Source organism: Podarcis tiliguerta, assembly GCF_965153285.1.
Source record: "Podarcis tiliguerta genome assembly, chromosome: 3".
Classification (NCBI taxonomy): Eukaryota; Metazoa; Chordata; class Lepidosauria; order Squamata; family Lacertidae; genus Podarcis; species Podarcis tiliguerta.
In genome coordinates, this window is record NC_139536.1 from 69,311,077 (window position 1) to 69,325,381 (window position 14,305).

General features: G+C 42.6%; 1 protein-coding gene across 3 annotated transcripts in view; it reads left to right on the plus strand.

The window, feature by feature from the left end:
* The first annotated feature begins 8,112 nt into the window (after positions 1-8,112).
* The window catches only part of METTL24 (methyltransferase like 24), a 67,370-nt gene continuing 61,177 nt past the window's right edge, over positions 8,113-14,305 (plus strand). The window contains exon 1 of one of the 3 annotated variants that reach the window (XM_083433781.1): positions 8,113-8,863. In XM_083433781.1, coding sequence (XP_083289907.1) covers positions 8,270-8,863 — 594 coding nt within the window. In that variant the 5' untranslated portion in view covers positions 8,113-8,269. The other 2 variants (XM_083433782.1, XM_083433783.1) reach the window with 2 other exon arrangements.

Genomic DNA, 14,305 nt, shown 5'->3' on the forward strand with positions numbered 1-14,305 from the left:
GTACAATGTTGTAAATGGTGCCACAGAAATGTTTCTTTTTCTGTCTTTCCCCACTGTTTAAAAGAAGCATTGTGGTCTCTTCTCATATGCTGCAGCTGCAGTTCTGTGGCTTTTGTCTTAAGTGTTAGCATTTGTGTTGTGTCATAATTCACCAACTCCTGCATTCCTACATCATAGCTGTTATGTACTGAAGTTCTCACCCTGAGCCAGCAGGGGGATACTGTAGATAGTTATGCAAATAAGGGATTGAAAGTGACGTTCAGTGATTGGATAGTTTTCGAAAATTGTTATAGTTACGTTGTACTGGAGCTCTATATAAGCAGGCTGACTGAACCCTTCAGTTCAGTTCTGTTCTGTGAATAAACAAGAGGTGTTTGAAGAATCGCTGTGTCGTCTGATATGTTCACCCACAACTTAAAAACAGCACTGTGATTAAAGGGAGGGAAATGACAATTGTTCATCTGGCATCCTGTTCCTTTTCTGCTATTTTTTATAGTGGTCATGAACTGGCAGGATGATGTGGAAGAGGAAAAGGATCCCAGTGAGGGTTGTAGCTGGGACTGGGCCACACAGGGGCAAGCAGGGGGTGGGGAAGTACAGGGTGACAGAGGATGGCAAGGGGATGGGGGTCACTGCACAGAATCCAGAACAGCAGGGCCCATCACCAGAGCCAGAGGAACAGCTGTCCCCATGAACACGGTGGGCTCTGAGGTTAGGGAGCAGTGGGAGGGGTGTTCTAGGAGGCTACGGTAGGCAAGGGCCCACAGCCCAGCTCCCTAGTTCTGGAAGGAGATATTTGATTCCTCAGCTAGAGCTGGACTGGAACAGGTGAGAGTCACCTGCCTCATCAAGCTCAGCTGCTGCAATCAGCAAAGTACAAAAGGGAAGCAGAGCTGAGGAGCTGTGTCTTCTCAGCAGCCCATGTTGATGGACCTTGGCTTGTATGCTCCTGGATTGTGCTTTGGGTTTGACTCTGAGCTGTATCCTGACTGCTAGACTCCAGACTTGGCTACTTGTTTTGACCCTGGACTGTGTCTTTGGACTTGTGTAGATTGAACCTCAGAGTTTGGACTTGGCATACTGACTTGCTGCCAGGTAGGCCAGGGATTTAGGACAATAGTAATGTTTTGGATGGGGTGGAGATCAACTGAACCAGGTCGTGACAGCTGCCATGATGTGGAATAGCTTCATGCACTCTTTGTTTATGTAGGCTTTAGACCTACATATTTCCCCAAACCCCATATGCCTGCAAACAGCCTGAGGCTTAAAGAATTAATGTTATTTCATACATAGTGTGGGTCACAGTGGAAGGCTTGAGGCTAAGCAGAGGTTACTACCAACATCCTAATTGTGCACATGCTTAAAATTAAAAGGATTGCAAAAATGGTTGCCAGCAGACCAAGTGGAGCCATCAGACTTTGATTTGGACTGGGGTATTTGGGGGGAGGTTTTTGTTGGGAGTTTTTGCTACTGTTACTGGTTTGGTTTTTTTTTTTTTTTTTGTAGCTTTATTTTTAAGCGGAATTTGTTCAGTTTGGTTATGTAGTTTTTGATGTGTTTTCTTTATTTTTATGACTACTTTGCTATGTTTGTAATTATGTAAATCTTTTCATATTGTAAGCTGCCTTGAGCATTGCTTTAACTGTGGAAAGGCGGCATACAAATAAAAGGATGATGATTTGGTATTTGGTGCATTGAGAAATGTTTGCCTCTCGTATAAAGCCAAAGTATTAATTTACCAATTGTAAATAGCATATTGGTGGGTTGTCTCCAGCTAGACCCATGGAAACCAATTGACTTGTTAGACATGCCATTTATTTCAATGGGTCTACTTGGAGTATGACTTAGTAGGACTTAGTCATGTGTGCTTAGATGCATAGTTAGAGGTTCCATAACCACATTGATGCAGTCAGTGGAGGTTGATCCAATAGGGCAAATGGGGCACTGCCCCACCAAGCTGGGTCAGTAGCCACCTGCCTGCTGCCTTACTTAGAACCATCCCCGTTGTGGCCCTGGCTGGCAGCTTCCTCCTCCTTCATCTCAGTTTCACCCTTTGAGAATCCAACAAGGAGGAGGATGGGGGCAAAACTATGAGGAGTCAGTTTCATCTGTTACGGCATCTGCTCCACCTACCCCTGGCTTCTCTACTTTCTGCCCCACCACAATGGGCCCCAGCCACCACTGAATGCAACTGAAAAACAGATTTGTTGAATACTGGTTCATATGGAATTTAAAACTGACGGAAATAATAATTTTTTTTATCTGGCTAAAAAGCTTTATCCTATGATGGTATAAAAGGTTCAGGAGACTTGCATGATTCCCATTACCCAATGTCCATTAAGTCCTTGTTTAGGTTATTTCAAAGTGTGTAATGCTTCTGACTGTGACTTCTAGGCCAACCATTCCATGTGTCTTTAAAAGGTAGCAGAGGAAAAGGTTTGCAGCCTCCCCTGTAATGTAGGTCAATCAATATCTTCCAAGGAAAGAGGCAGGGCTGGTGGAAAGTCACCCAAAAGAAATGTATTCTAAAATTAGATTTCCATTTCTGAAGGTAATGAGGATTGATATGAATTAAGCACTGCAATGTGTTTAATTCAGGGATGAAAGACTTTCCCTAAAACATTCCAGACTTTTAAGAATGATTGGGCAACCATTAGGCAGGTTCAGTGATAACAGGTGGGCAGGTAGGGAAAGCCAAGCATGACTGCCCGGAGGACAAGCAAGGTTAAGACAACCAGCTGTTGCCATTTCCCAAAATTGGGTCCCCCCCCCACCTTTGTTGCTTTTGAGTGTTCAAACAGTTTCACCTATATCTTGTGGTAATCCTCACAACAGTGCAAATTGGTTCAGTTACTTTAACACCGTATCACAGATAGTAGGCTGAAGGTAAGATTTTTTGTATACAGGAAATCAGATGCTATACCTCACCTTTTTAGTCTACATGCATAACACAATGAACCATAAGGCAACTAAGTTTGCTTATGGTCTGGTGAAATCCAAACCAGGGACCTTGTTCCTTATTCCTACCTAAGGCTGCAGTCCTATCCCCACTTGCCTGGGAGTAAGATCCATTGAATTCAATGGGACTTCTAAGTAGATGTGTTAAGGGTTGGCACTGCTAGTCTATTAGCGACTAGCACTTCCACATTAATAATGGTTGACTCATAACTATGGATTTTGTAGTTGTGCCACCAAACTGGATTCTGGAGAAGTGACAGCATCATGCAGTTGATAAAACTCAGGCAGGTTAACCCTGGCTTTTCCTCTCTAACAAGAGAGGAAGGATTTTATTGGAAACATCCTGTGCCAGGGAACTTAGCCAGATGGAAGATGGGGGATTCCTTTCCATAGTCCTGCTGATAATGGCTAATAGTGCTACTGTGATTACTTCCAAGTAAATATGCATAGTATTGAACTGTCAGACACATGCTTACATCTTGGCCTGATCACCAAGGAAATTTTGTAACTGACTACAGTGAGGTTTTAAGTTTGCATATTGCAGAGGAGCAGGGAGAGGATATTTAACATTAGTTATAAATGTTTCAGTGTTACTGATGTCCTTGCAAAGTAAAAACAATGGCCATTTCATACATTACATTAACCCATCCCAAAGTTTACAGCTAAAGAACAACCAACTCTTTTTAAGTAAGTCCTGAACATGCTGATAAAACATTTAACTCTGTAAGATCAAAGGCCTATGCAGTATGTGAATGATTTAAAACCAAAAGTTACAGCAATTAGCTAGGTTGAACCAAGGAAATAATTAACCATTTAATATTGGTATTTGTGTTAGATCTGTGCATCCACACAGAGTTGTACCATAAAATACAGTGCCATTTAATAAAACTGTTCAGAATTGTTTGGCCTATTTTAGCAGCTGGAGAGGGAAATTCTAGTATGTACAAATATTTTGTTAAAAGCTATGTATCATTTGTATTTATTTGAAACATTTTAGGCTCTTTTTCAGGGCAAAAAGCCTTCTCAATGCAGCTGATAATAACATAAAACTGTTAAGCACACTTTCAATAATGTGCCTGTGATTATGCCTTACATACAGTACTTCAAATTATCAGAATGTACAGAATGACCAAGATCTTGTGACTGATTTAATCACAGATTTTGGATTTGGTTCCATTTCAGAGTGATAGCTCAACAGTATATTATACATAATTCAATGAAGAAAGTAGGTTCTATTTGGCTTCTCAAGTTTGGGAAGATTTCCTTTCTGAGTAAAACCCCTTCCACCATTTAAATGATCTCACTCCAGTATAGATTGATCCATGTATTACGAGTGCTGGGGTAAAGTCCCCTTATTTTTGCAAAACTATTGCATTCATGTAAAAACAGGGGGGTAGTATTCTCCTCATTTGAGGAAGAATGTTCTCTTATACAAAGAGGGAAAGGGGTTTTAGTTCACTGTAGCTATATGAGGTGGTCATGTCCCCCCTTTATTTTACTTTTAAAGCAAGAGACCTGTGCCATTCACAACGGTGTGGACTTCTCTGTGTTGGTTTTCTCAGCTTGCCTTGCTTAAAACATCTTCATAACAATGAACTACAATGTGGCATCATAGTGTTCCCTAGCCACTCTACCAGTGTATCAGAAAATCAAATCTCCTTGGGTGACATCCAATGATGTCACTCCACATGCACAACATTGCTTGTGCAATGGGTTTCTTCCTCTTAGCCCCAGGTAAGCCCCAACCCACATAATCAATCACAAGATGCAGCCCACACATCCCATTTGAATGGTAAGGCCCATCAACTCTTCCTGGACATCCTCAAATATTTTACTGCGGATGCCGGGGGAGGGGGGTTGAAGTGACTTCGGCCCTCAGGAGTTGGCTTCCCAAAGGGAATTCCCATTGAATCTGCTAATATAACATTGGATATTGCACCATCTCTTTTAAATCTCAAACCAAGTGTGTTTGCATGAGCATGTACATTTAGCAAATGGGACAAGATTCCCTTCCACGCGGCCATTTCACACAATATTTTTTTTAGGTTTATACACATGATTTGCACATGCACATTAAACATGCAAAATATAGCATGGCAAACCTGTATCATGTGGATACATTCATCAAGGAGTGGATGCTAGCAACATGTATACAGTGGTACAGCTGTGACTTCTAACAACATGTAAACAGTGGTACCTTGGTTTACAAACTTAATCCTTTCCGGAAGTCCGTTCTTAAACCAAAGCTTTCTTAAACCAAGGCGTGCTTTCCCATAGCAGCAGGGAACTCGATTTATATATGGAACACACTCAACAGGAAGCGAAACATGTTCTTATTCCAAGGCAAAATTCACAAACCAAAACACCTACTTCCGGGTTTGCAGCGTTCTTAATCCAAGTTGTTCATAAACTAAGCTGTTCTTAAACCAAGGTACCACTGTACATGGAGTAAACATGAGCTTGCTGCCACCTATGCTAAGCAGCCCACAGTCTGATTCTTTGCTTAGCACTCCTTCTCTGGGATGCATAGGATCAGACTTAAGAGTGCCTGTGCAGCACAATTGCTGGCATTACCATCCACCACTACAGAACTGGCAGAGCAGGTGTCTTCTTCCTTCTTTATCTAACATTTCCTCCAGTCCCTACCTGCACCATAACTGTTTTTACTGGTAACAGGTGTTGGTTTTTCTAAAGGGACTGAAGCAGCATACTGCTTTTTTTAAGGAATCACATGTGTTGAAATCAATGAGGCTTTATGCATACATTACATTATGTGCAGGACTGCAGTTCGTTTCTGTTACTTTTTTATTAGGGAAACACGTTAGATATTGGTTTATTAGCTGAGATGTGGAATTGAATTTCTGAGTTTTAATGGTTTATTTTGCTGCAGTGTTTGTTTTCTTTTAAATTGTTCAAACTAGTTTTGTATGATGGTGTTGATGGGTTGTGAAATGTTTTACACTTCAATTTTAAATGATTTTTATTGGCATTAGATTTTGTAGCTTTATGTTTTCATTGTATGTAAGTTGCCTTGGGGGTAGGTTTTTGATTTTTACTCCAAAAGCCTGCATGGAAACATAAGTAAATATATATATTTTAAAACCTGTTCTTCACCGCTCTTCTTGAACACCTTGCACGATCCTAAAGGCACATAGTAACTTGAGAATTAAACACCTGCTAAACAAACAGTGTAGCACGTGCTCCATTTCTGAATAAAAAGTTCAGTGGCTCACCTAAGATTTCCATGAATAGGTTATGCTGGCTCAGGTTCATTGGAATGACTTTCAAAGAATACCTTTTCCATTCTTTACCAATTCACGCAGGAAGAAGACTCAAGGCTACTGTAGCATTCCACAGAATTTACTTTTCCCTCATACGGTTTATATGAAAAGCAATTATGTTTACTTGGCCCTCTGCTCTTTTTACCCTACATTGGCTTTGCCCTCTATTACTTCAGGACAAAGGAGCTTTTGTCTGGCTGAATTTATTTAGCAACTGTAACTGTTCAAGTATGTTCTGACTGCCAAGAGAATACAAGGCCATTGATATCAGGAGAAAGCATTTCTCTTTTCAAGCAAATACCTAAGGCTGTTAAGAACTTTTATAGCAGCTGCATCTGTATTTTATTTTATTTTACCAGTTAGGGAGGGGCTTATTTGATGATTATTATCTAACAATCATGGCCAAACCTGTGAACAATATTAATTTCCTCATCACCATAAAAGGGATGAAGGGGATACCAGGACATTTTTCTGCTTACCATTTTGCTCTCATAAAAAAGACTGTCTCCTCCTCCTCCTCCTTCTTGAACTAACACTTCTTAAGCCTGGTTGTGTTGCAGGCCAGTGCTCTGGTTTGCTAATTTTTTGCAGATTACATTGTGGTTTTCCAGTGAGAAACTGCTTCAAACATACGCATGGACTCTAAAGAGTGGCATCTGGACTAACACTGCTGTTTTCAGGGTTTGAAAATAATCTGGTGGAAATGTGTACCTTATTTAAGCATGATTAAACGTTTAATTAAATGTTCCTGGTCACTGCTAGGTCAGCTTCAATTAGTGTGCAGTTGAATGCATTGTAGATTTGTGAGGGGTAAACTACAGTTCCCAGGATTCAGCGGGGAGCCACGTGCTTTAAACATATGATCAGGGTGTGCTTCTGTATGATCTCTAATACTATGGTCACATCCACACCATACATTTTAAGCACATTTCTGGAGAGGCTTGTTTAGCCTGATTGGAAACTTCTGACCCATAGAGCTACTTTTGGACATGACGGCACTGCCTGTTGCCTCCTGCCCTTTGGGTTCTGTTGGGAAATAGCCCCCCTCTCCCCGTTCATTGGGGCAGTTGCTGAAGGAGGATTTGCATTGCAGGATCCTGGTCTGAGTTGGGGGGGGGGGGGGAGAAGGAAGGAGGGAAAGCATTGGGAGCAGGGCCAGATTTGAGGCCCCAAACTACTGAAGGTAATAGGGGTCTTTATATGTCCAGCTGTCCTTTCTTAACCAATTGTTGCTGTTTTTTGTGTTGAATATATGCTATATGGTAATTTATGGACCTAATAGGTATCTAAAGCGATTTGCACATGTTGCCATGCAACCAGTCCATGCAGAATGTAGGCACCCAATATATAGAAATAAGCAAACCAGTGATATTTTAGGGAGCAAGCTAGCAGGTGGGGCCCATTGCTTACATTGTAGGAGCCTATACAACACAAACCACTGTTGCTGTATGCAGGTTTTATTTTGTTTTTTATCTTATATTTTGGAAATGTACATCCAGTTTTTTCCCCTTTACATTTTTGGGGGGCCCCCAAGAGAGTGGGGCCCTAAAGTATAGCTTGTTTAGCTTATATGCAAATCCGGCACTGATGTGGTGTGTGTGTGTGTGTGTGTGTGTGTTAAGGGAGAACGATCTTTCCACCACTCACTGTCTGTCACACACAGATAATCGCCAGGTGAGGTGGGTGGAATCACCCTTCTGTATGTACTTTTCATTTGTTACACAGTTTTAAAAAAGCATATATGCTTTATGCCAGTCAAAAGCTTGGGTAGCAGCTTTTAAACTGATCCACTGCAAGCTGCAACTACCTAGAAAACAGCAGGGAACGAGCAACAAACCCCGATTCCGAACTCAGCCACACAGGACAGCCGGCTCCGATGGGGCAACTTCAAGAGAAAGTTGGAAAGCGCTGTGAGAAAGTCCAACTTTCCCGCCATCCTTCTTTGCCTTCCGTTAACTTCTACCTATTGCGCCGCTTTTCCAACCAAGCCCCACTGGCCCCGGCCATGCTCTCTCGTGCTTGCTCCGTCGATGAGCGAGCAAGAGGAGGACCGAAGGACCCGCAGAGCCTCGGGGTGGCCGCCAAGAGCTGCAGCGAGGCTCGCGTCCCTCGCCCGGTGGCCGGGAGGCGGCGGCTCTGAGGCGCCCTCCGCTTCTCGGCTAGGGCAGGAGGAGAGGGGCGGAACTACCGCCAGCCAGAGCCCAAACTTTCCCCGGCATGTGTCCTTGGGCGAGGCACGCGCCCAGCGGCAGGAGCGCGGAGAGGAGGAGAGCCGCGCGCTCGCCCGGGACCCTGGCGGCAGCATGAGCCCGTGGCGCTGCGCGGCGGCCCAGGAGAGGCGGCCCGGGAAGGGCTGCGCGCTGCGCCTCTGCCTGCTCTCCGCCACCCTCCTCCTCTGCCTGCTGCAGCTGGGGCTCCGGCGCTCCTGGGACGCCGCAGAGCCCGCCAAGGAGGCGCGCAAACCGCCTCTCCCGCCGCCGCCGCCGGGAGCTCGCAGAGCTGAGAAGGCGAGCGAGGCGACCAGCAGGCGGCAGGTGACCTATGTGAGGAGCGGCCGCCTCAGGGGCCCAGCCGAGCCCACCTGTTGCCTCCAGGGGGCGCCCCCGAGCGACGCCCGCAAGAAGGTAAGAATGGCCGCCTCCGTGCGGTCGGTGGTTCACCCTTCAGTTGGGAGCTGCTGCTGCTGCTGCTTGAGACGTGGCTCGGTTCAGGCCTGGTGGGCGTGAGGAGGTAATCGTGTGGAGGAGAATCCCAGAATCATAGAAGGGATCCGGTGGGTCATCTAGTCCAACCCCTTGCAATGCAATGCATTGAGGCCCTGAGGTTGCCAGGACATGATGTTAAATTATGAGGTGGCCTTGGGTTGTCTGCTAGTTCTGCTGAGAGTCGCAAAAGGGATGGTTTCTTTTCTTTCTCTCTTGGCTGTTTATGCATCCTACATTTAAAGTACATCCAGCCTCCAGGAATTGTAGGTGCTGTAGTTTGCCCAGCAGAACTACAATTCCCAGCACTATTAAACTGCTCTTCCCAAGATTATTGGGTGTGTGTGTGTGGCGTGTGAGCTTTATTCAGGTGGTCTGTGGCATGTTTGTCGATTTGTGGTTGAATATGGGATTTTTGTTTTTATTGCTTCTTTTCTATATTGTATTTTGTTTTATTACAATTTTAATTCTGCGTAATTCAGATTGTAGTACAATAAAATACAATATATGTATGAAATAAATCAGCTGTGAGGCATGCACTGAGACTGAGCTGGTAAAGCTGTCACCAAACTGTAAAGTGAGGGGCCCTGTGTAGCTGTCTAATCTGAAAAAGTGACCTTGGAAATATTCTACAGAAATCTGGAGCATCCACAGGATGTGTATTCTGGAATAAAAAGCATCCCTTGACAATGAATATCGTAAGGCAACCATAAGTCATGAGTGCTAGACTGGTACATTTATTTAATCTCAGCCTAGCAAATCTATTTCCATTATGGCAGGTAGCCCCATATGCTGGTAAAATTGCCTTCAAAAATAAGGTTAAGGTTGATTTGGGAATTTGAAGTTGTTCGTAAACTTGGGGCCCAGACAGGGTTTGAAGCAGCTGAGCCAAAGAAATCATGAGAAGTAAATTAGTTTTTATGATGAGGGACTCAAAATGCTGTCCTCATCTGGAACAATAACAACCTGAAGCAATACAAGCTCTGTAATGAGGACAGAGTTCAAATGTGATCAAAGAATGTCGAGCTTTGAGACTCTGAAGCAACCTAAACTTTGAAGTAAACCCACTTGAAATCAGTGGGATTTGAGTAAACATGATTTAAGTTCAGGCAGTTCAGATAACAACTGGTGTCTCAGATCTAAATAGCCATGTACTTCAGGGAAATGTCATTTTCAGATCTGCATTATGTCCGGTCCTCACTATATGAGTGCCCTTCATCAATTAGAAATAATTCTTGGTGGTAGTAATTTCCCTCTTTAAAGTGTATCAGATGTCCCCAGATGTACTTCAGAGAAGAAAAGCTGTTGCCTGTCCTTCATTTCAGATATCTTATTGTAGCTCATTTCCTACATTTTATCTGGATAATGTGTGTGTGTGTGTGTGTGTGTGTGTACGTACGTACATGAATGGTAAGCTGCATTGTGTTAAGGCAGGACAAATACTTTATGAATAATTCAGCGGTTCTTTCTGTCTCTCTGCCTCTGCTTTTCTGCTTTTTACTTACATTTCAGGGATGCTTTTGTTTGTTTTTAGGAACATAGGATAGGTTAGACCAGTGTTTCTCAAACACTACGCTGGGATTCACCATTGGACCTTGTACCACTTTCAGGTAGGCCTCAGTGCCACAGCCTGCCCAGTGCCACCCTAGCTATGCTATTTCTAAGTGATTCCCACCATAGTCTTGGATGGCTGCTACAAAAAGCTCCAGTACACAGACAGTCTTTGTATTTGTGGTCAACCTCGGATGGAAGACATCACCCATTATTAGAGCAGCAAGCAAAGTCTAAAATCAAGGACGTCAGACCCTAAGCCCTTTACTAGGTGTTACTATTCTTTTGGGGCCTGTGGTCACATTTGCAAAGCAGAGGAACAGTTTGGGCAGTACATGCATGCTGCAACTCGCCCCCCCTCCCCAGCTGTAACCCCACTAAAATCACCCCATGCCTCAATTAGGCTTGAAAAAAAATCATTTATTACCCTTGGAAGAAGCCAGAAGGGGGGTGAGACCCTGTGAGCATCATAGGCGGCTTCTGTGGGCAGCTGTGTGCCCTCAGGTACCACATTGGTGACCCATGCTCTTACAGTGCAATCCTAGACATGTCTATTCAAAAGTGAGCCCCATTGAGTTCAATAGGACTTGCTTCCTTGGATTGCTTTGTAAATGTAAAAGTTATTCTACCCCCACTTCTCCTCCAGCAGTTAAAATGGATTACAGAGAAATTTAAAATACTGATAAGGATCACACTCTCAGATGTTTGAAATGATGTTCTTAATATAATCCTTAAATAACCACAGGGTTTAGATGAATTGTTGGGGGAAAATTTGCTTTGCTTTGCTTTGTTTTATTTTTGATAAAGACTATCAGGAAATAGCGGTATTCTTCTATGAGTAAACATTGTGATGAAGGTTTTTGGCATGCTCATCAGGGACTTCCTGCTGGGAGCCGCAGGTAAAGAGAAAAAAAATGCACAGGGGCTATGCTGAAAAGATTTTGAAATATTTCATAAAGTTCTGCCTCTTATCAGATGCAAGGATCTTGATTGCAGGTTATTTCCATAACTGCAAGCAATTATAATCATATTAATCATATGGATTTGTTCTTCTTAGTCTGTGTTAAAATAACACATTGAGAGTTAAATGGCTTCTGTCTTCACCTTCAGGCTGTTTTTATGTAAAGTTATAACTGCTAAGTACATTTATCTGATTTTTTAAAAGCTTAATGTATGGAAAACACCAATAAAAAACAAAAGGATTGTCCTTTGCAGCCCAACCATGTGACAGATCTGGTAAACACCAGAGCCACCAATATAATTCTTCAGCATGTTTGCCAAGAAACCAGATGTTTCTACACTTTCTGGTTTATAAAAAACATATTATCCCACTTGGCATTCACAGTCCATCACAGCCATCCAAAGAATAACTAGTGGAGAGAAATGATGTGTTATGATTTGCAAAATGAAAGCATGAAGCCCTATTTATAGCCTGATAGAGTAGCCAAGATAAAATTGTCAAGTATGGCTCAAAATACCACAATGGGAAAGAAATGTATGATGACGATTTTAAACAATACCAACAAAAATCAGGTTTTTATTTTCAGAAATGCACACATTTGTCCTTCATGGCTGCTAGCAATTATGAAGCCTACATATTACTCATTGCCTTAACTGCAACTAAGAAAATAGAATGGAAGTTTACGTTTTAATATTTATTTATGCATTCATTAAATGTTTATCCTGTGCCTTTAGCTCATTCGCTGATTATAAAAGACAAAAAACAGTGCAATCATACATTTTTAAATAAAAAAATCATCAAAAAATAAGATTAAAATAGCAGGTAGAACATAATAAATACAATGCAACACATAAGCATTTCCTCAGTGGCTTACTTAGTAGGTTTTAAAATGAAAGTTTAGGAGAATAAAAAGGTATTTTGCCTGGCACTGGAATGATATCAGTGTATGCAGGTGAGCTTCCCTGGGGAGACATTCCAAGGCTGAGTACCTTGGAATAGTTCTTTGGCCACATCTGCACTATGCATTTAAAGCACTGCTATAGCATTTTAACAGCCATGACTTCCCCTGAAGAATCCTGTAGTTTTAAGAGTTCTTAGAAGACCACTAGTCCACTCAGTTACAATTGTTAGCAATCAATCCCCTTTCCCAAGGAACTCTGGGAACTGTAGGTCTGTGAGGGGAATAGGGGCTTCCCAACAACTCTCAGTGCTCTTAAAAGATCACAGTTCCCATGATTCTTTGGGGGAAGCCATGACTGTTACAATGGTATAATAGGCCACGTCTTCACCATACATTTAAAGCACTATTTCATTCACCATCTGCCCTTCCTCAAAAGGGGGCAGGCCCAGCCCAAGACATTGTGGTGTGAGGGAAAGGGCCATACGGTACCCCCCCCCCCCCACATTCCAACTTCTCTCTGTACTGGCAGTCAGATTTTGCTTCAACAATGGGACAGTGTCCACTACTGCATCTGAGGGCAGCAGCCTACTTTAGAGGGCAGAAGGCTGTGGGAGAATGAATGGGAGGCTCAAGAGGAGCAGCTGGGAAGGCTGCTGCCACTTGGCTTCTACCACCTGAATCAGATGTGTTACTCTGCCTAATGTTAGGGTCGGCCCTGGCGGGGGGACGGGACACCAGGAAAAGACATACAATGACTTTAGGGACTGGGTGAACTAGTGTGGACAAAGATGAGCTAATATGTACTTGGGCTTTAAACAATGTAGGTGTTTAAATTAGGTAATCATCCGCACTTACAATTAAGCTCAGAAATGGACTGGAAGTCAGTGGAGCTGGGTGAATACAGCAACCCAGTGACTATTTCAAACTAGCTCCCATCCTTTAAAATGTATGTGCACCAGATTGCAATAGTCCAACTTGCCCCAAAAGGAAAGGTTTGAGACAGGCTGATAATTGGGACATCTTTCAAGGTCTTCCCCAGCTTCTCCATCCCCTTATCCTCATTACTTCTACTTGATATATTGCCTCTCCCACTTCCCCTCTTGAGCTGCTGAAGGCAAAGCCTCGGAAATGCATCTTTTTTATACCCCCTGTTTTAAGGTTCTAGATTCAGGGCAGATAAAGTTTCCTGCCAGAATTGGTTCTCTGCCCTTTGTCACAGGGAGTCAAAGATAAAGTTGGGAACTGACTATTACAGGCACACCATTACAAGGTTTTTTCTTATGTTTCTGGGAAATAAACATTTCTTGAATGTTTAAAAATTGAAATCTTGCATTCCCTTTGACTTTCATCCAGATTTATTTTCCTTAATAAAGGGAATTTGTAGCCTTTGGCAAAAAACCACACACTGAAATCTTTAGGACACTTAACAACAACATTATTATGTTACAATAAAAATGCTATTGCATCATCTTAGAAACTAGGAAATGCCACACTGAAACAGATGGACTGAAGAAATTATATCTGACTGTGCCTGGACTGGAAGCTTCAAAGGAAAAACCAAAACTAATTATAATCATTAGCATTCCTTCCAAGGGCTTATGTATATGATCTGATATACCAGACCTTTCAGAAGTGATTGATTCAGAGTAGTTATTCTGCACCAACATTCCTTGGTTACTCAGGCAGGGAATCTCAAGTGTTGCACATATTCTTATATCTTCGCTCAATATCTTGGATTGCTTTTAGTGTGCTACTGACAGAGAATTTTGAACTCCTCCATCTCTTCATATCTGAATTAACCACCCTACTAGGTTTTCAAAATCTCAGATGAGAGGAGCCTCATTATACTGCTTCTCATTTTGTTGTTTTGGTCATCTTTAGTCTCTGATTATTCCCATGCACGTACAAACAAAACCCAGACTTTGGATACGATCCTAATCATGTTTGCTTG